Raw genomic sequence first — 20,222 nt, 5'->3', positions numbered from 1 at the left:
AGGTACAATAACCACAATGACAGGAGTTTAAACGGAACACCATTAAACACCCAAAGCAAGAAGCTAATTACATACGCCTCACTTTCATCTAATTGGACTCACCCAAAGGTTTGGGGGTAGAGTAACAAGCGGAGTACTGTACTTAGAGGAGACGTAATGATTGTGCCCTCTGGAGGAGTATGCTAGATGTGCAGGGAGGCACTTATTTACCCTATTAAATGAGCGCCTCAGAACAGGGTCGCACCAGACAAACTGGGGGCCTATAAATTTCCACCTCATTAAAACTCAGGTTCAGGCACAGTAAGTTTGTCAGTGTTGCTGGCATGCACAGCTAATTAAGCTGTGCAGCGTCAGTAATTCTTCAGTGCCTTTGGTTTTTAACACACTGCAGTCCTCTCTGAATGATCTTTGAAGCGGACATATAAATTGACACACCAGGCATCAATTATTAAGAAGCGTCACAGGGGAAAAGTTGGGTTATTTTCTCCATTTGAATACCGCTTCTGTAATCCCATGCTAACATGCATCGTATTGTAGGGTGGCCAAGAAGGCAAATAACAAATGCAAACGCCACAACACAACAACGATTGCAAATGGTACAAAACAACATCAGCCAATAAAAACTTTTAGTCACAAGACGGGTTGCAAACGGCGTAACACAGCAACATAAAGCCACAACACAACAACAATAACCGACAGCGAAAGTGACGGACACAACGGACCAAGATTGTTTTCAATTTAAATGGGCCCACTACCTGTTGCGAACTTCTAACGCAGTATTTGAAACCAACAAGGTGGCTTTTGAGATTTGCCTGGTTAACTTTTTTAACCTGTTCAGTAGGCCAATGAAATGGACATGCTAATAACCTACATGGATACATTGTGATAACATGGGAACATATTTTGCTTCAATAGATAGTTGCTAGAGTGCTGAATCTCAATGTGCTGACAAAATGTATGCAATAAGGATATTGGGTGTATTACAAACAAGTCAACAAGGCAGTTCTACAATATGTTATCATGTATGTGAGTGGAAATGTATGTACATTTTTACCTGCAGTAGGAGGTCCTAGCAGCATAGGGAAGCACTCAATGATGGTGACCAGTCCAACAGCACTGGGGAAGCGCTCATTTCCCATTAGATCCATTAGGCACTCAAATATAAGGGCAAAAACCATGCCAAAACCCACACCAAAAAATACAGCGTACACCACCAAGAAAGTGTAGCTTTTGATCAGTGGGCATAGCAAATGGCACGTGCCGTTGAACACCATGGCAAAGCTGAAGAAGTACTGGACTCTAGGTCTTATCCACTTGCTGTTGGCAATTAGGCCGGTGCCAGGCCGAACAAACATGTCCACAAAACCCATAATGGAGAGCAGATATGCTGCGGAGTATTGGTCTACACCCTGACTAACAGCATAGGCTGACAGGAACACAATGGGAGCATAAGCACCAAAAATAAACAATATGTTCCCAATAAGGTAAATTACAAAGCCTCTATCTTTAAAGAAGGACAAATCCAAGAATTTTTTGGCATGACTGCCACAGCTTTGTTTCGATTGTTCGGTGTTGGAGTTATCCGGCGGCTCCTTGGACTTCCTCTGTAGTGCAGGAGAGGATAGGCACGATTTAACAGGTCTCATCAAGGCCCCAGCTACGCAACAGTTGAGCATCAGAGCCCCAAGGATAAGAAGACTTCCTCTCCACCCAAACTTGTCCAGCAGGTATTGATTAAGAGGCGCCAGGAAGCAGAGAAACACGGGACTCCCAGCCATTGCAAGTCCATTGGCTAAAGGACGCTTGGCCAGAAAATACTTGCTGATGATGGTGAGAGATGCATTTAGGTTTAAGGCGAGCCCGCAGCCTGAGTGGAAACACATAGAAAGAGAGGAGAGTCAGTCACTTTCTTGTGGATAGCCACCCTGTTTCACCCATCCTGCATGACTTTGATCAGTAGATCACAAAAATGTACACCGCCTCAATACACTACCTAATAAGGATGCAACAATTGGGTGTAGGAAAAGGTGTTCCTTTGGTGCTCTACAGTTTAAGGATCCAAGCGAAACTTATGAGGAAAAGTCTGAAACACGCCTTTATTAGTGTGTGGCTAGGCTAATAAAAACATGCCTACGCGTTTCAGCCTAAAAGGCCTTTCCACCTCAGACTGCCCAAAGGTAGGAGTACCAACCTTGTGGCATCGTATTTATAAAGACTTGAGGCTGTAATTGTTACTAAAGGTGCATCAACAAAGTATTGAGCAAAGGCTGTGAATTTGTCATTTCTCTTTTTTTTCTTCTTTTTTTTTTATTACGTTTGCAAACATTTCTCAAAAAAAAAAAAAAAAAACACATTGTCAATTTTGTCCTTTTGAGGACAAAATGTTATTACCGTAATTTCCGGACTATAAGCCGCACCTGACTATAAGCCGCACCAGCTAAATTTAGGGAAAAATACAGATTGCTCCATATATAAGCCGCACCCGACTATAAGCCGCAGGGTTTTGATGTGTAATTACCGTAGTATATAGGGTTTCCTGCTACCACGGAGGGGATTGTCGGGACAGAGATGACTGTTTGGGAACGCAAAGCGTCCCATTTATTAACTATAAATCTTTCAATCATTCAATCAAACTTTCACATCTTTGACATGGCGAACAGCATTCGTGCAGAGTACAAATAATACAACTGTGCAAAGTAATACAAAGTGCTCGCCTGTACGTTATCAAAATAACCAGCCTACCGGTATTTGAAAAGTCAGTCTTTAATCATTGTGTCATCGTCTTCCTCCTGCGTACTAAAACCACTGAAATACTCTTCGTCGGTGTCGGAGAAGAACAGGCCGTAAATAAGCCGCACCCTTGTATAAGCCGCAGGGACCAGAACGAGGGGAAAAAGTAGCGGCTTATAGTCCGGAAATTACGGTATTTAATTTTGGAAAAAGGCTGTAACATGACAAAATGTGGAAAAAGTGAACCGCTATGAATACTTTCTGGAAGCCCTGTAGATTAGTAGCTAGAGCTCTCGCTAACCAAAGCAGCGTAGTTGGGAGCACAATTGATAGATTTCCAAATTATGGATAGTTACTGTGCTTGATTACATTATGAAAACGAATATCACATTATTTAAGATTCTCAAATATCATACTTTATATAAAAACTTTAATGTATTCTGTATATATTTTAGCTGTTGTCATGCAGTATTTTTGATGTCAATGTTAATATCACTGTTACGGCATATTTTTTCAGGGTAGAATATGGGATTTATCTCTTGAATTTGGTTTTCCTTTGGTGTGTACTAAGTTTTTATCATTAAAACATTAAGCATGCAAAGACAAGAATATCATGTAACTTGCTAGTGAGCATAAGACTTATGCCACAGTTCTCTGTATGTGGTATGGATGCTCTTTGTACTGTATGACTCAATGTATGCTACTTAAAAGTGCCTTATTGAGTCAGGGTGTGAGAACAGGACACATATGCCCCCTGGTACCACCCAGGACCAATTGCTGAGCTTATTAATCCTTATAAAGTTGTCCTTGGTAGGGTAATGAGCCACTAAAGGTGGCAGGAAGCCCCCATGTGACAGCTGTGATAAGAGCATAAGAGGGAAAACAGTTGACCACTTTATGCCATGCTCTCTGGGACCCATTTGTTTTTTTTTCTCATTTACTGTCCTGATTCTCCTCCTCTTTAGGTGCAATAACTGCCTTCGTGAAGCTGGGCACACTAATGTCTCTGATGAACAAAAAGCCATCTAGACGGGCGCTAAACACCAAATGGGTCAAACAAGTGCTAATGGGGGGTTTAACAACACGGTCATCATAAAACTCCTAAGTACGTTTACGGCCGGTGAACAAGAACAAGAAAACTGTAGTACTGTACCAGCAATGACTCCAATGAATAAGTAAAGGTAAATGATGGAGTTCCCAAAGGAAGCAGCAACCATGGAGACCCCGCACATAAGGCCCCCCAGTATCACTATTGGTCGACTTCCGTAGCGATTGACCAACACACTGCTCACTGGTCCTGTAAAAATAGGAGACATCAGAGTTGGAGATCTTCAGTTTAGACATGCAAATATCATATTTGATCATTTGAGCAATTACAGTATCTCACAGAAGTGAGTAACCGTTCACAATTATGTATAGATATTATCATATATTTTCATGGGTCACTTCCAAAGAAATTTTGATATATTTTGAACAGTTACAGCTTGTAGAGGATTACAGATCCACTATCTAATTAGCCAATTATTATTGTCTAAAGGCAAGTCAAGTTTATTTATAGAGCACAAGGCAATTCTAAGTGCTTTACAGTTGCCAACAAATTACAAGAAGGCAAACAAAACCATTAGTAAGAATGCAATCATCATTAATATAATCAATAATCAATTAAAATCAAACAGTGTAGATAAAATGTTACGTTGTCATATGCATGTTAAATAAAAGTATTTTTAGCCTGGTTTTGAACATTTCCAAAGTTGAGGCCTGTCCCATTGATTGAGACTTTTATTAGTAGATTGCACAGTGAAGTACATATTCCGTACAATTGACCACTAAATGGTAACAACCGAATACGTTTTTTAACTTGTTTAAGTCGGGGTCCACTTAAATTGATTCATGATACATATATATACTATCAGATATATACTATCATCATAATACAGTCATCACACAAGATAATCATCAGTATATACATTGAATTATTTACATTATTTACAATCCGGAAAGTAGGATGTGGAGGGGGGGGGGGGGGGGGGGTGATAGGTTTGGTTGTTATCATCAATTCAGTCATCAACAATTGAGAACAGAGAAATGGACATTGAAACAGTGTAGGTCTGACTTGGTAGGATATGTACAGCAAGTAGTGGACAGAGACAGAGACAGAGACAGAGAGAGAGAGAGAGAGGGAGAGAGAGAGAGAGAGAGATCAGAAAGCATAAGAAAGAACATCGCCGTGATAAATACAGTTATGATGTATTGGACATTACGGAATGCTGATGTTGAATCCGTTATTTTACAGTTGATAACTCTTTTTACTTACAGTAAATTACTATGAAAAAACTAATATATTATTAACCTATAGAATTTACAGTAAAATACTGGCAGCTGTGGTTGCCAGGAATTCACAGTAAAACACATTTTTGTTGCCAATTAGCCTATCTTAGGTGCATGTCTTTGGAGGAAGCCGGAGTACCCAGAAAGACCCCTAAACCGGGAATCAAAACCACTTGTGAGGCACGAGCGTGAACCACCGTACCACTGTGCTGCCCTTTCACCAATAGGAGTATCTGCAAAAAGTCTGTGTGTCCAAGACATGTGAGCGGGACGTGAGGATTTTAATTAGAAAGTATTTGTACAAGCTTTCACTGGACAACTCACTACATGGCAATCCACAAGATGTTTCTACAAGTGACGTACTACAAATTAGCCTTATATATTCCTTATATATACATTTTAGAGTATTTGCATGCTTGTGACATTACAGTATTTGGCAATGCATTGTACAATTGTTCATAATTTTTACAGTAAAGACGTGTTCTCTACATATTATAACCATAGTAATTAAGGTTATCTACTGTTTCTTGGTTTGCATGAATCCACTGCATTTACTATTGTGATTAACTATTTTTGATTTTACCGTGTTTTACTGTTGCTATTTAACAATTGCTTGCTGTATTTTTTACCGTCATTTTTTACAGTGGACGACTTTTCCCAAAATTGCAGTTTTGATATGGACTGATAGTTCAGTACTACTATACTGTAGAAAGAGCTTCATCACCATTTAAATGCCTTTGGAAATGTTCCAGTTTGAAGTGAGATGTTAACTTGATGAGCAAATTGTGGTCACAAATTGCTTAGTACAGACTTTTGTAATCCAATGGTTAATTTATCTAGACTCACACTGTGGAAGATTTGTTCAACTGTTTGTAAAGGGCTAGGATGAAATGTGCTAGCTGTAGTTGTCCAGCTGGCTGCAGAGTAGCTATTTATTTTGTAGGAATTATTGATTTTTTTAAACCATGCACTTTATTATGAGATGATCATTGCGCTTGATGTCGAAATTAGTTCTAAAGGAACTGAGACTAGTTTTTAATCTGTTTACTGTAGCAAAAAACCGATACCAACTATTCATAGTCAGGGAGGCTGATAACCTCTATTTGAAGCCGATTTTAATTTGCAGTAAAATTTTGCTAAAATTTAATAGTATTCGTCAACAAACAGCTGGACAAGGCTTTAAGTTGTTATTTTTTAGGACATGTCGCACCAGTAATGTTTTATGCGACGCTAATGGCCGTCTGAGTCCTAGCTTTGCAGAAAGGAGCACTGGTTAGTACTACTGACTTACTCTCTACTTGTCACTTTTAAATTTTTTATAATAAACACTAACGTAATAGGTGTATGTATTGTACACTAATATAATATCTGAATATATTGCATCTGCTGATGTATTTCTGTTGTAGTTATACAAATAAATAAATAAATAAATCGTACGACACCAATAAAAGAAGGCTGATGTCGATATACGTCAAAATGCGGCAGTGATAATCAGCACGGTCGATAATCGGTAAATCCCTCGTCATTAATATAATTTTGTGACGATTTCAGAAAAAATATCCCCTGCTCCACGCAAAGTCTGGTTGAACACATTTAAAGTACCAGTAAAGTGGAAAACGAAGGTGACTTTATATGCCTAATTGTGTTTCATTGTATCCATTAAACCATATCCGATTGTATTTACAATCTGCAAAGTATGTGAAAATACCATCTACACATTGCAAAATGCCACAAATGCAGTCAGCCACCTTTAATATTCCACTCCGAATACCATCGCCCATTTGCGGAGATTGACGTTGCTGTAGTAACACTTCTGCACCCTGACAATGCTATCAGATGATCCATCATTCACAATCCCTATACAAGACGTGCACATATGTTTTTTTTTTTTTTTTATGGATTCTAAGTCGTAAATAACTAAATAAATGAAACATCTGATGGAGTCGATGAGGGCTCGCTATTTCACCCAAAAAAACTCTCTAAATAACCATGCAAAACCCGAAAACAGTACTCTATTTACATCTCGTGACCTGAATATTAACCAAATATTAGAAATGTTGTTATTATAACACTAAAAGAGACAAAGAAACCAAGAGCTAACTATATAGTTTATGCTACACTGGACTCAAGGAGAGACTTTATTTCATTATAAAACTAAATTGAAGGTGGCAAAAATGCAACATATATAGATGCAAACTGTTGTAAAAGTGTAAAGAAGAAGAAGCTTATGCAACACTGCAGCATTGATGTATTGTTTGTTGCCGTTCTGCTACTGCATCATCGCGCCTCAGCTCGTCAAAATTATTCTAGATTATAATTCCTGCCTCTCATCTGGATCATAGGAGGATTTAGCCATGAATCTAGAAGTTTTTGCGTCACTCAGTTAATACCTGGAGATGGAGACTGACACACTACAACAGAAGACAATATCAGAGTCAGTAGCAACTTTTTTTAACTCTTCGTGTGGATTAAAATGTATCATTCATTTTAACGGGAAAATACAGACATCCTACCAGTCATCATCACAGTGAGAGAAGATACTGTACAGTTAGCAATCGTTTTGTTATGTTTGTAGTTTGTATTTCATGCTTAGCACTTAACAATAATGCTATATGATGCGTAGTGTTTCACTAAAGCTGGATTTGTTTAGCAGAGCTTCTAAACCTTGTAGCCTACCCTTCTTATAGTCAGGATCAGAAATATAAGGTTCAGGACCATCATTTGCCTCAAAGTAATCGTTTTTTTGCACCTACAAAGTCTGCATGATTTGCATTGTTGATAGGGAAGGGATCTTTGGTTCCTAGCGCAACGTCACGCGATCACGTGACCGGCTTCCTCATTATCTCTCAAAATGGCTCAGGAATCTCTGTGAGATTGATACTATTTTGATCATATCTATTTATTCGCAAACTTTGGGAGTCTTTCAGTGTCATACATCAGATATATATGATAATAGCTTCAATACAGAGGCAACTTGTTTTTCCACTCTACTGGTACTTTAACTTTTCCTTGCAAATCTCATAATAAACTTGGTGCTTGGACTTGCGCCATTTCTGTTCAGCTCTGCGACACTCCCTTTCCTGTGCCCAGACAGAGTCTTGTTGTTTGTAGCGTCATGGTCTGGTGCTGCATAAATGCTGACGTCACTGGGGAGATATGGTTCATTGAGAAAACATCAACTCCAACACACCCTGTGAAATTCTGAAACGAAGCGTGATCCACTCTCTTCAGAAAATGGGCATGACAGTTTTTCAATATAACGGGCCTAAACACACCTCAAAGTTAACATCTGCCTTGTTGTGGAAGCTGAAGGTAGCAAAGTACCGGTGTGCCGGTGAATTAAATGCCAAAGAAAATCAAGGAAGTGCTAGGTAACAGTGCTCACATAACTTACTTTACTTAGGCCTTTATTCCCTAAGGAACATAGGCCTTGTGCCCTCCGCTCCATTTGTTGCCATGACAGCCCTTGCGCCTTCATCTCCTGCTCTGTGGTTCGTCTCCAGGTGGCTCTAGGCCTTCCTCTCTTCCTCTTGCGGGTTCCATGTTAGAGCATGTTTCGTGATTGATCTATTGTGTCTACGCAGTGTGTGACCAATCCAGTTCCATTTCCTTCTCCTGATTTGTGTTTCTATTGTGTCTTGTCTAGTGAGGTCCCACAGGTTGGCATTGGAGATGGTGTTAGGCCAGTAGATACCAAGGAGGTGACGGAGGCAGCGGTTGAAGAATGTCTGTATTTTGTTGAGTATGTTGGCGGTGATCTTCCAGGTTTCTAAACAGTATAGTAAGGTGGATTTGACGTTTGAGAGGAAGATTTGCAGTTTGGTCTTGAGTGATATGTTTTTTGCTTTCCAGATTTTATTTAAGATAATGAATGTGGTCCTTGCTTTTCAAATTCTGGCACTGACGTCCTCCTCCGTTCCTCCGTCCACAGATTGATTGATTGATTGAGACTTTTATTAGTAGGTTGCACAGTGAAGTACATATTCCGTACAATTGACCACTAAATGGTAACACCCGAATAAGTTTTTCAACTTGTTTAAGTCGGGGTCCACTTAAATTGATTCATGATACAGATATATACTATCATATATACTATCATCATAATACAGTCATCACACAAGATAATCACATTGAATTATTTACATTATTTACAACCAGGAGTGTGGAGGGGGGTGGGGTGGGGGTGGGGGGGATATGGACATCAAGTAGTGGACATAGAGAGAGAGAGAGAGAGAGAGAGAGAGAGAGAGAGAGAGAGAGAGAGAGAGAGAGAGAGAGAGAGATCAGAAGGCATAAGAAAAAGAATCTGCATTTGATTGTTTACATTTGATTATTAGCAATCCGGGGAGGGTGTTAGTTTAGGGTTGTAGCTGCCTGGAGGTGAACTTTTATAGCGGTTTTGAAGGAGGATAGAGATGCCCTTTCTTTTATACCTGTTGGGAGCGCATTCCACATTGATGTGGCATAGAAAGAGAATGAGTTAAGACCTTTGTTAGTTCGGAATCTGGGTTTAACGTGGTTAGTAGAGCACCCCCTGGTGTTGTGGTTATGGCGGTCATTTACGTTAAGGAAGTAGTTTGACATGTACTTCGGTATCAGGGAGGTGTAGCGGATTTTATAGACTAGGTTCAGTGCAAGTTGTTTAACTCTGTCCTCCACCTTGAGCCAGCCCACTTTAGAGAAGTGGGTAGGAGTGAGGTGGGATCTGGGGTGGAGGTCTAGAAGTAACCTGACTAGCTTGTTCTGAGATGTTTGGAGTTTAGATTTGAGGGTTTTGGAGGTGCTAGGGTACCAGGAGGTGCATGCGTAATCGAAAAAGGGTTGAACGAGAGTTCCCGCCAGAATCCTCAAGGTGCTTTTGTTGACCAGAGAGGAAATTCTGTAGAGAAATCTCGTTCGTTGGTTAACCTTTTTGATTACCTTGGTTGCCATTTTATCACAGGAAAGGTTAGCCTCTAGAATGGAACCTAGGTAGGTGACCTCATCTTTCCTGGTGATGACACTGTCACCTACTTTTATGGTGAAGTGATTGACTCTCTTAAGTTTGATGTGGGACCCAAACAGGATGGATTCTGTTTTACCCAAGTGGATGGATAGCTTGTTGTCAGCGAGCCAGGTGCAAATTCTACAGAGCTCAGCACTGAGGATTTTCTCCACCTGTGACTTGTCCTTGCCGGATACCAGCAGGGCAGAGTCATCCGCAAACAAAAACAATTCACAGTCACATGCCGATGACATGTCGTTTATGTATATTAGGAACAGTAAAGGTCCCAATATACTGCCTTGGGGGACTCCACAGTTCACCGAGAGGGGGGGGGACACGGTGCCGTTCACCTCTACCACCTGCTCCCTCCCCTCCAAGTAAGACTGCATCCAGCTCCAAGAGGTTTTGTTAAATCCGATTGCTCTGAGCTTATCCAACAGTATAGCGTGGTTAACGGTGTCAAAGGCCTTCTGAAGGTCCAGCATGACCATGCCGCAGTATTTGCCCGCGTCCACCTCATGTTTGATGTGGTCGGTCAGATAGAGAAGGCATGTGTCAGTGGAGTGGTTAGTTCTGAAGCCGGATTGGAATTTGTACATGAGTTTATTAGTGGCAAGGTAACTATCGACCTGTTCATAAACTATTTTCTCCATTACTTTCGAAATGGAGCTGAGAATAGAAACAGGTCGGTAGTTGCCAGGTTCCAATTTGCTTCCTTTTTTAAAGAGGGGAGTTACTCTTGCTATCTTAAAATCTTTTGGTAATTCTTCCTAGGTAAGTAAAGGTGGCAACCTCGTCTAACTGGTTATGATCCATGTTTAATGGGGAGTTGTGCTGGTTGTTGATACGCATTAACTTAGTTTTTGATGTGTTGATTCTGAGTCCAAGCGAAGCAGCTGTTGTTTCCAGGTGCTCACATAACATAGCCACTTATTTTGGAGATGTTCACTCTGAGGTGTACTCACTTTTTTTTTGCCAACTAGACAATAAAGGCTGTGTTTTAATTTTTTTTTTTTAAAGAAGACAGTAAATGTATACAACTTAAAATACAAACTGACTGTTCTGTTATATTCAAGTTAATTTGTTATAGTATTGGTTCTTGAGAAAATACAATGAAATGGTTGCTGTTAGACATATTCATATGTATTTCTGTCATTAAAAGCACCATTTCCATTTTAAATCAAGCTATTGTATTTTAAATACAAACGGCCATCTATGTATTTACAGGGTTGACTTGCTGCTTGTGGGGATCAAACACATGGATCACCCTGCTGATTGAGCCTTTTGTCACTGTAGTACATCTCCCACTCTCCCACCATTTCCACAGTCATCGTAAGTTAATCATTTGGACTTCTTCAGTCAAAGGTTTTGAGAAAAGGCTTCCATCTCTCTCCCATGGGGGGGGGGGGGTCGGTCGATGAGACCCCAGTTTGTGAAACCTTCTGCTGATGTATTTGCGCTGTCTCTTTCTACCATTTGGTGACATTGCCGTAGCCTTGCAAGGACAATATGATAAAGCCATGTGCCTGAGCTTCAGCTGAGGCAAATATTTCACCAGTCTGGCCTCTTTGAATGAAGTTCAGGTAAAGAACATACCTTGTTGTGATTTAACCTCAAAAACAGTGCGCAGTAGTCATCAAAACCAATAACTTTATGGTGCCTTTAATTTTGAACAACAAGCATTGAAGCACAAACATGTTAACTGTCTCTTGTCAAAGATGTGACCAACAATTTAGTCAGTCATCGCCACTATGTGAGGACTTTGCTACTTATCACAAGGATTGTTTTTAAGAGTAGGATTAAAATAGATTGAACTTACTGTAGGTCAAATAACAGCCACTATGAGTAGTGAATGTGACTAGATGAGGTGAGTAAACTATGCTAACAACATTTAGAAGAATCCCCCTTGTGTAAAGCAATTCAAATTGTGCAGTCAGTCATGTGAAGTCATTTATCAATTAGACATGCCCTGAAGAGCTTTCAATGGTTTGCTTTGTGGTGAACTGTCAATTCCCATGTACTTTAACCGTGTTCCCTCGATTATCGCGGAGTGACATTCCAGACCCAACTGTGACGCTATTTATTTTATGATTTTTATTAATATCATCTGCATTTCAAGTCTTTAGAATCACTCTACAAAGCTTTTATACACACTTAGAAACATCCTATGCTCTTAAAACTTGTCAGACAATTTTAACATGAAAACCTTAAGTACCGTATTTTCCGGACCATATGGCGCTTCGGATTATAAGGCGCACTGCCGACGAATGGTCTATTTTCAATCATTTTTCCTGTATAAGGCGCACCGGATTATAGGGCGCATTAAAGGAGTCATTTCTATTTATTTTTTCTAAACTGAAAACACTTCCTTGTGGTCTACATAACATGTAATCGTGGTTCTTCGGTCAAAATGTTGCCTAGATGATGTTTTACAGATCATCTTCAAGCCACATGGCTCACCTTCGGCAGCGTCTTCTCCTCGTCATCTTTGTTGTAGCGGTGTAGCGTGCAAGGACGGGAGTGGAAGAAGTGTCAAAAGATGGAGCTAACTGCTTTAATGACATTCAGACTTTACTTAAATCAATAACGGAGCAGCATCTCCTCATCCGGAAACAACAACAAGGCCTGAAATGTGTCCCGTGAAAAAACATCAGACCGGAACTCTCTAATAACTAAAGTTCTTTGGGTGAATAATGTAAACTGTTTTAGCGGAGAGGTGAGAGACGCCGAGATGAGCGGTCGCACCCTCTTTCGCTCCCGATCGGGAATCCAAACAACTGCTCGGATTATCCCACACTTCCTCCTTTTTCTACTGTGGATCACGGATTTATATTTTAAACCTCCTCGGATACTCTACCCTCTTGAAAATGAGAGTCGAGAACGCGAAATGGACATACACAGTGACTTTTATCTCCACGACAATACATCGGCGAAGCACCTTGGCTTTGGAGCTAACGTGTTAGCATCGTGCTTGTCTGCACATCGAGGCAAAGTGAACATGCCCCTGACTGGAAGGATAGATAGAAAGTCAATAATACTACTATTACTCCTACTATCAGGAGACACTGAACTCAACCCTGGACCTGCAACAACACGGTTAATGTTGTCCCGACTGGCGAAGACTAGCAATGCTACTGCTAGCGTCGCCATCGAAGCTAACTCGGCTACCGGGTCATCTCAGCTCAAGCTCACCTGTGCTCCAGCGGTCGGCGGCTCGGCGGAGGACTTTGCCCCGTTCATCGACACGGTCGGAGGCTCGGCGGCGGCGGCGGTGGAGGACGACCCGGTCATCAGAGAAGGCAGCGGCGGTGAACGACGCGGCGGCTGCGGTGGACGGCGACCCAGACATCGGTGATTGCAGGGAACTGCACGAGATGGCGGGGGTCCACGCGACCTCTCCCCGGTCCCGGACGGTCGAGGACGCGGCATACACGGGATTTAGAGGCGCCTTTACACAAACATTTTCGTTATTCTCTTTCTCTTTGTCTTCAAAAAAGCCAGCCAAAAGGAAACCCAACCCATCCCCCAGCAACCCTACCTGGCCTCCTCCTTCCTCTCCCTCCCCTCCCCCTTTCTCTCCCTCCCCCTTCACCTGGAGGACGATCAATATGCCTCTCTCTCTCTCTCCTCTCTCTCCTTGCTCTTCAACTGCAACAGCAATAATAACCAACAATTTTTCTGGTCAGTACCACAACACAGCGGACTCTGATGCTCTTTTTGGTTCCAGTGGACTACACATCATCCACCTTAATGTGAACAGCCTCTCTGGAGCCAAACTCGACCAAATCAGAGAAATGTTCCTCAACACGAAGGTAAAAATCTTGTGTTTCTCTGAAACCAAATTTGATCAAAGTATTTCTGACTCAGAGATAGAAATACAAAACTTTTCGGTTATCAGAAAGGATAGGAATAAACACGGTGGGGGCGTTTGTATGTATATTCACCAGGATATTAAATACATACCTCGCACTGATCTTAACCACAATGACCTGGAATCTGTGTGGGCGGAAATCAAATTTAAAAATGCTAAGCCGGTACTAATAGGGACTGTTTATAGACCCCCTAATCAGAGTGATTTCAATGGGGCTTTGGAATAATGCTTGGCGGGGACAGACAACATGGAGAAAATTATAACTGGGGATCTGAACACAGATATTTAACGCAAAGATGCGCCTGTCTTCAGATCCTTCAGCAAGTTTTGTAATCTGCACGGTCTTTCCCAGCTAATAGCGCTACCCACAAGGGTGTGTGATTCCACCCAATCAACCATAGATCTCATTCTCACTTCAGACCGGCCTAAAATAAAAAATAGTGGGGTCATGATCTGTGGTCTTAGCGACCACTATCTAACCTTCTGCACCCGTAAAATAGCTAAACCTAAAGCCAATGGCCACATAACAGCCCAATCCAGATCCCTCAAAAAATACTCCAATGACAATTTCAATTTAAAATTAGATGAGTGGGACTGGTCCCCTGTGCTCGCGAGCAACCTGGTCGATGTCGCTTGGGATCGCTTCAAAACGGCGTTCCTAAAGATACTAAATGACATGGCTCCCGTGAAAACAGTCAGGATCAAAGCCCGCTCGGAACCATGGATGAATCCGGACCTATTAGCTGCCATAAAAGACAGAGACAGGAAATACTCTGAATACCAAAAATGTAAAACAGAAGTAGATAAACAACCCAATAATATCAACCTCAAATTACTCCATTCAACTCTCAAAAAGCAATGCAATAAATTAAGAAATAAGTCAACCAACCTGACTAAATCCTTAAAAAAAAATTACATTAACGACAAAATAGAGGAAAACATGAATAAGCCACGTGAGCTCTGGAAAATTCTCAACAACCAGCTTCCTGGTTGCAGCCAGAAACTTAAAACAAGACTCACCAACATCAGCATCAAGGAGGGTGACTCCCTCATTACAGACAAAATGGAGGTAGCTAGCAGACTTAACATCTTTTTCACCAGCATAGCCGCAACTCTTGTCAACAAGCTGTCCCACCACTCTGGTCGCTTTGGTGTAGAACACATTAAAGCCTTCTACAGAAAGCTAGGAGTATCCAACGATGATTTCAAATTAGAAATGGTCACAGCTGATGAGGTGTTTAAAAAATTGAGCGCGCTCCACCCTAACAAGGCCACCGGCCTTGATAATATTCCCTCCAGATTCCTCAGGGACTCTGCCTCCATCATTGCCCCGATCATCACGCACATAATAAACCTATCAATTACACAAGGCCAAGTACCAAAAGATTTTAAGATAGCAAGAGTAACTCCCCTCTTTAAAAAAGGAAGCAAATTGGAACCTGGCAACTACCGACCTGTTTCTATTCTCAGCTCCATTTCGAAAGTAATGGAGAAAATAGTTTATGAACAGGTCGATAGTTACCTTGCCACTAATAAACTCATGTACAAATTCCAATCCGGCTTCAGAACTAACCACTCCACTGACACATGCCTTCTCTATCTGACCGACCACATCAAACATGAGGTGGACGCGGGCAAATACTGCGGCATGGTCATGCTGGACCTTCAGAAGGCCTTTGACACCGTTAACCACGCTATACTGTTGGATAAGCTCAGAGCAATCGGATTTAACAAAACCTCTTAGAGCTGGATGCAATCTTACTTGGAGGGGAGGGAGCAGGTGGTAGAGGTGAACGGTACCGTGTCCCCCCCCCCCTCTCGGTGAGCTGTGGAGTCCCCCAAGGCAGTATATTGGGACCTTTACTGTTCCTAATATACATAAACGACATGTCATCGGCATGCGACTGTGAATTGTTTTTGTTTGCGGATGACTCTGCCTTGCTGGTATCCGGCAAGGACAAGTCACAGGTGGAGAAAATCCTCAGTGCTGAGCTCTGTAGAACTTGCACCTGGCTCGCTGACAACAAGCTATCCATCCACTTGGGTAAAACAGAATCCATCCTGTTTGGGTCCCACATCAAACTTAAGAGAGTCAATGACTTCACCATAAAAGTAGGTGACAGTGTCATCACCAGGAAAGATGAGGTCACCTACCTAGGTTCCATTCTAGAGGCTAACCTTTCCTGTGATAAAATGGCAACCAAGGTAATCAAAAAACCCTATATAAAACTCTCTTTGAACCACATCTAAACTACTGTAATGTCATCTGGTGTAACACCTTCCCTACCTACCTTCACAAATTAGAATCTATGCAAAAGAAAATCATACGGGCCCTATCATGGTCCAAGTTTAATGCCCCCACTCGACATCTATTTCATAAATATAATCTCTTAAGACTGACAGAATTCAATATTCATCAAAATGCTTGTTTAACCTATCAAGTCATTCACAGGCTGAATCCTAGGCTCTGTAGCTTGGTTCCTATCTACCATCCCCAGCATGCCCACAACACTCGTAACTTAGATCTGATATCAGGTAAACATCGTCTACTGGCTTGTACCGATCGAAGTGTTGTATGCAGGGGACCTAAGATTTGGAACCGGCTTAATGAGAGCCTTAAGATACGGTATCCATTCTCCAACTTCAAAAAGAAACTGAAAACTTACCTATTAACCACCTATCTCTAATGCCTCATGTGGGATTGACTACTGTTGGGTTTTGCATGGTCGAATGAATGTATGTGTGTATGTGTATGCATGCTTTAGTACTATCATCTTGTGTTTATCCATAGCGTTGTTGTTTTTTTTTTTTGTTGTTGTAGTGCTTGCTACCATTTTTTCATCATTCCATATATAAACTGTCCTCTGGACCCCCTGTCAAAAGCTTCTTTTAGCTTATTTGGTGGACCCTTTCACTTACCAATATCTTTAAATGATATTCACTACTATTGCAATTGTTGTATGGTATTGTGAATAAACTTGAAACTTGAACTTGAACTTGAACTTGAACCAACGAATGAGATTTCTCTACAGAATTTCCTCTCTGGTCAACAAAAGCACCTTGAGGATTCTGGCGGGAACTCTCGTTTAACCCTTTTTCGATTACGCATGCACCTCCTGGTACCCTAGCACCTCCAAAACCCTCAAATCTAAACTCCAAACATCTCAGAACAAGCTAGTCAGGTTACTTCTAGACCTCCACCCCAGATCCCACCTCACTCCTACCCACTTCTCTAAAGTGGGCTGGCTCAAGGTGGAGGACAGAGTTAAACAACTTGCACTGAGCCTAGTCTATAAAATCCGCTACACCTCCCTGATACCGAAGTACATGTCAAACTACTTCCTTAACGTAAATGACCGCCATAACCACAACACCAGGGGGTGCTCCACTAACCACGTTAAACCCAGATTCCGAACTAACAAAGGTCTTAACTCATTCTCTTTCTATGCCACATCAATGTGGAATGCGCTCCCAACAGGTATAAAAGAAAGGGCATCTCTATCCTCCTTCAAAACCGCAATAAAAGTTCACCTCCAGGCAGCTACAACCCTAAACTAACACCCTCCCCGGATTGCTAATAATCAAATGTAAACAATCAAATGCAGATACTTTTTCTTTTTCTTATGCCTTCTGATCTCTCTCTCTCTCTATGTCCACTACTTGATGTCCATATCCCCCCCCCCCCTCCACACCCCTGATTGTAAATAATGTAAATAATTCAATGTGATTATCTTGTGTGATGACTGTATTATGATGATAGTATATATGATAGTATATATCTGTATCACGAATCAATTTAAGTGGACCCCGACTTAAACAAGTTGAAATAATTATTCGGGTGTTACCATTTAGTGGTCAATTGTACGGAATATGTACTTCACTGTGCAACCTACTAATAAAAGTCTCAATCAATCAATCAATCAAAAAAAGCGCTTTCATGGCGAGTTTACTGACAGATATAAGTAAGAACTTTACACTACTTTATATTAGAAATGGCTACAGCGGAGGATGAATGTCCCATAACAAGAAGATAAAGAAAAAGAAGAAGCTTATCGACTAAATACAGAACAGCAGGTACCAGAAAAGATAAGATAAGGTAAGGTAAGAAAAGTGGCTTTTGCATAATATTGCGAAACAAAACACTAGATAATATGTCTTACCTTATACACACACCATTATAATACTCGTATGTTTAATGCGCCGACAATCCATCAAGCAGTGCGGCTTCATAGCTTACCAAAGTCGTACTAAAACATTTTGATAGATTTCTTTATTTTCAATGGAACATATAAAATGTTGGTGTGGTTTACTTGAGTCATATTGCCATCATATTGCAGTCTACACTATCTCCTATGTTTGATTGCATCTACTGGTCACACTTATCATTACACCATGTACCAAATAAAATTGCTTCAAGGTCGGTAAGCAAAACCAGAATTATTCTGTACATTAGGCACACCAGGTTGTAAGGCGCACTGTCGAGTTTTGAGGAAAAAAAAATATTTTAAGTGTGCCTTATAGTCCGGAAAATACGGTACTCAAATCTCAATGTACTCAATAGTACTTAAAAATCCTGGATGCACTAAGACCGCAGTAAGTAAACTGCAAAGTGGCGAGGAAACATGTTTACTAGGAGTGTGAGGGTACAAAATAGTCAATGTTTGGTACGTACGTCAGAATCAAGTAGGGCTGCACGATCATGGCCAAAATACAGGCATGTGATCATCCTTTGGGAAAAAAAGAGAAAAACTGACTAGAAAAAAAAGAGGAACATTTTTATCAGCTAGAAGTGCTGCCACGCAAGCCTTAAAATAAAATTTTGAAAATCAAGACATTTCCTGCAATTGGGTGCCTTTTTACACTATATTTTACCTTTAGATTTATTCTCATCTACCAACCTCTTTTGGCTGTCTTTTTGACACTTGCATGTCCCATGTAATGTACCACAGATTTGTTTTGTTTTTTATTGGATAATTTACTAACATTATTATTATTGAAAATGTAATGTAAAATTATATGCCATGCATGCAAAGAACTCAGAAAACGCTTACCACCTCTATCCTGTAGCCACGTCCCTTCGGGGAATATTCATCCGGGGTTGTGACCTCGGTTTACATTCGTCACGTCAAAAATATACCTTTCCGCTGGCTGTTAATAAATGCTCTCGAACTACAACTCGTTCAAAACTAACAATGTTTGGATTGTAATCATCCAAATATGATATGCAGCAAAGTATATAAAGCTGTCAACGTTGTGGTTCGGAGAGCGAACGTAGGCGACAACAAGTGAGCTATCTTGATGATGCTAACTAGCCTCCTGATCGTCTCCCTGTCCTGCCATTCAGTGTGGCGTTTAGGCAAAAGGAAGAGTGTGTACCTGCTGCTGAGGCAAGCGTTCAACAAATTTTGTTTGGATCCTATTTTTTGATGTTTCATTAAAAAAACGAGGAAGTAGCGGGGGGTGTATATTATAGCGTCCCGGAAGAGTTAGTGCTGCAAGGGGTTCTGGGTATTTGTTCTGTATGTTGTGTTACGGTGCGGATGTTCTCCCGAAATGTGTTTGTCATTCTTGTTTGGTGTGGGTTCACAGTGTGGCGCATATTTGTAACAGTGTTAAAGTTCTTTATACGGGCACCCTCAGTGTGACCTGTATGGCTGTTGACCAAGTATGCCTTGCATTCACTTGTGTGTGTGAAAAGCCGTAGATATTATGTGACTGGGCCGGCAAGCAAAGGAAGTGCCTTTAAGGTTTATTGGCGCTCTGTACTTCTCCCTACGACCGTGTACACAACGGTGTTTTAAAAAGTCATACATTTTACTATTTGAAACCGATACCGATAATTTTGAAACAGATACCCATAATTTCCGATATTACATTTTAAAGCATTTATCGACCTATAATATCGGCAGTCCGGTATTATCGGCCATCCCTAGTACTTATAAAAGCAATGCAGCCTTGCTTTAAAGTGAACAAAACAAAAGATCTCATTTGCGACTTACTCCACTTTAAAAGTACCAACAGAGTGAAGTGAAGTGAAGTGAATTATATTTATATAGCGCTTTTCTCTAGTGACTCAAAGCGCTTTTACATAGTGAAACCCAATATCTAAGTTTCATTTAAACCGGTGCGGTTGGCACTGGGAGCCGGTGGGTAAAGTGTCTTGCCCAAGGACACAATGGCAGTGACTAGGATTGCGGAAGCGGGGATCAAACCTGGAACCCTCAAGTTGCTGGCACGGCCACTCTACCAACCGAGCTATACCGCCCCCCAGAGTGGAAAAACCAGATGACTTATATGCTTAATTGTGTT

The 20,222-nt window shown here is 41.1% G+C and overlaps 1 protein-coding gene across 4 annotated transcripts in view; it reads right to left on the bottom strand.

Moving 5' to 3' along the window:
- The window catches only part of LOC133650118 (monocarboxylate transporter 2-like), a 76,892-nt gene that overhangs the window by 35,062 nt on the left and 21,608 nt on the right, over window positions 1-20,222 (bottom strand). For 3 of the 4 annotated variants that reach the window (XM_062046966.1, XM_062046959.1, XM_062046976.1), the window contains exons 3-4: window positions 3,884-4,027; window positions 1,055-1,867 (exon numbers count right to left, since the gene is read on the bottom strand). In XM_062046966.1, coding sequence (XP_061902950.1) covers window positions 1,055-1,867; window positions 3,884-4,027 — 957 coding nt within the window. Of the gene's footprint in view, window positions 1-1,046; window positions 1,868-3,883; window positions 4,028-20,222 lie in introns of all 4 variants that reach the window. The other variant, XM_062046986.1, reaches the window with a different exon arrangement.

The sequence above is a fragment of the Entelurus aequoreus genome, linkage group LG01 (genome assembly GCF_033978785.1).
Source record: "Entelurus aequoreus isolate RoL-2023_Sb linkage group LG01, RoL_Eaeq_v1.1, whole genome shotgun sequence".
In the NCBI taxonomy this organism is placed as follows: domain Eukaryota; kingdom Metazoa; phylum Chordata; class Actinopteri; order Syngnathiformes; family Syngnathidae; genus Entelurus; species Entelurus aequoreus.
Note: the sequence above shows the minus strand (reverse complement) of the source record. Positions and strands in the feature narration are given on the sequence as shown.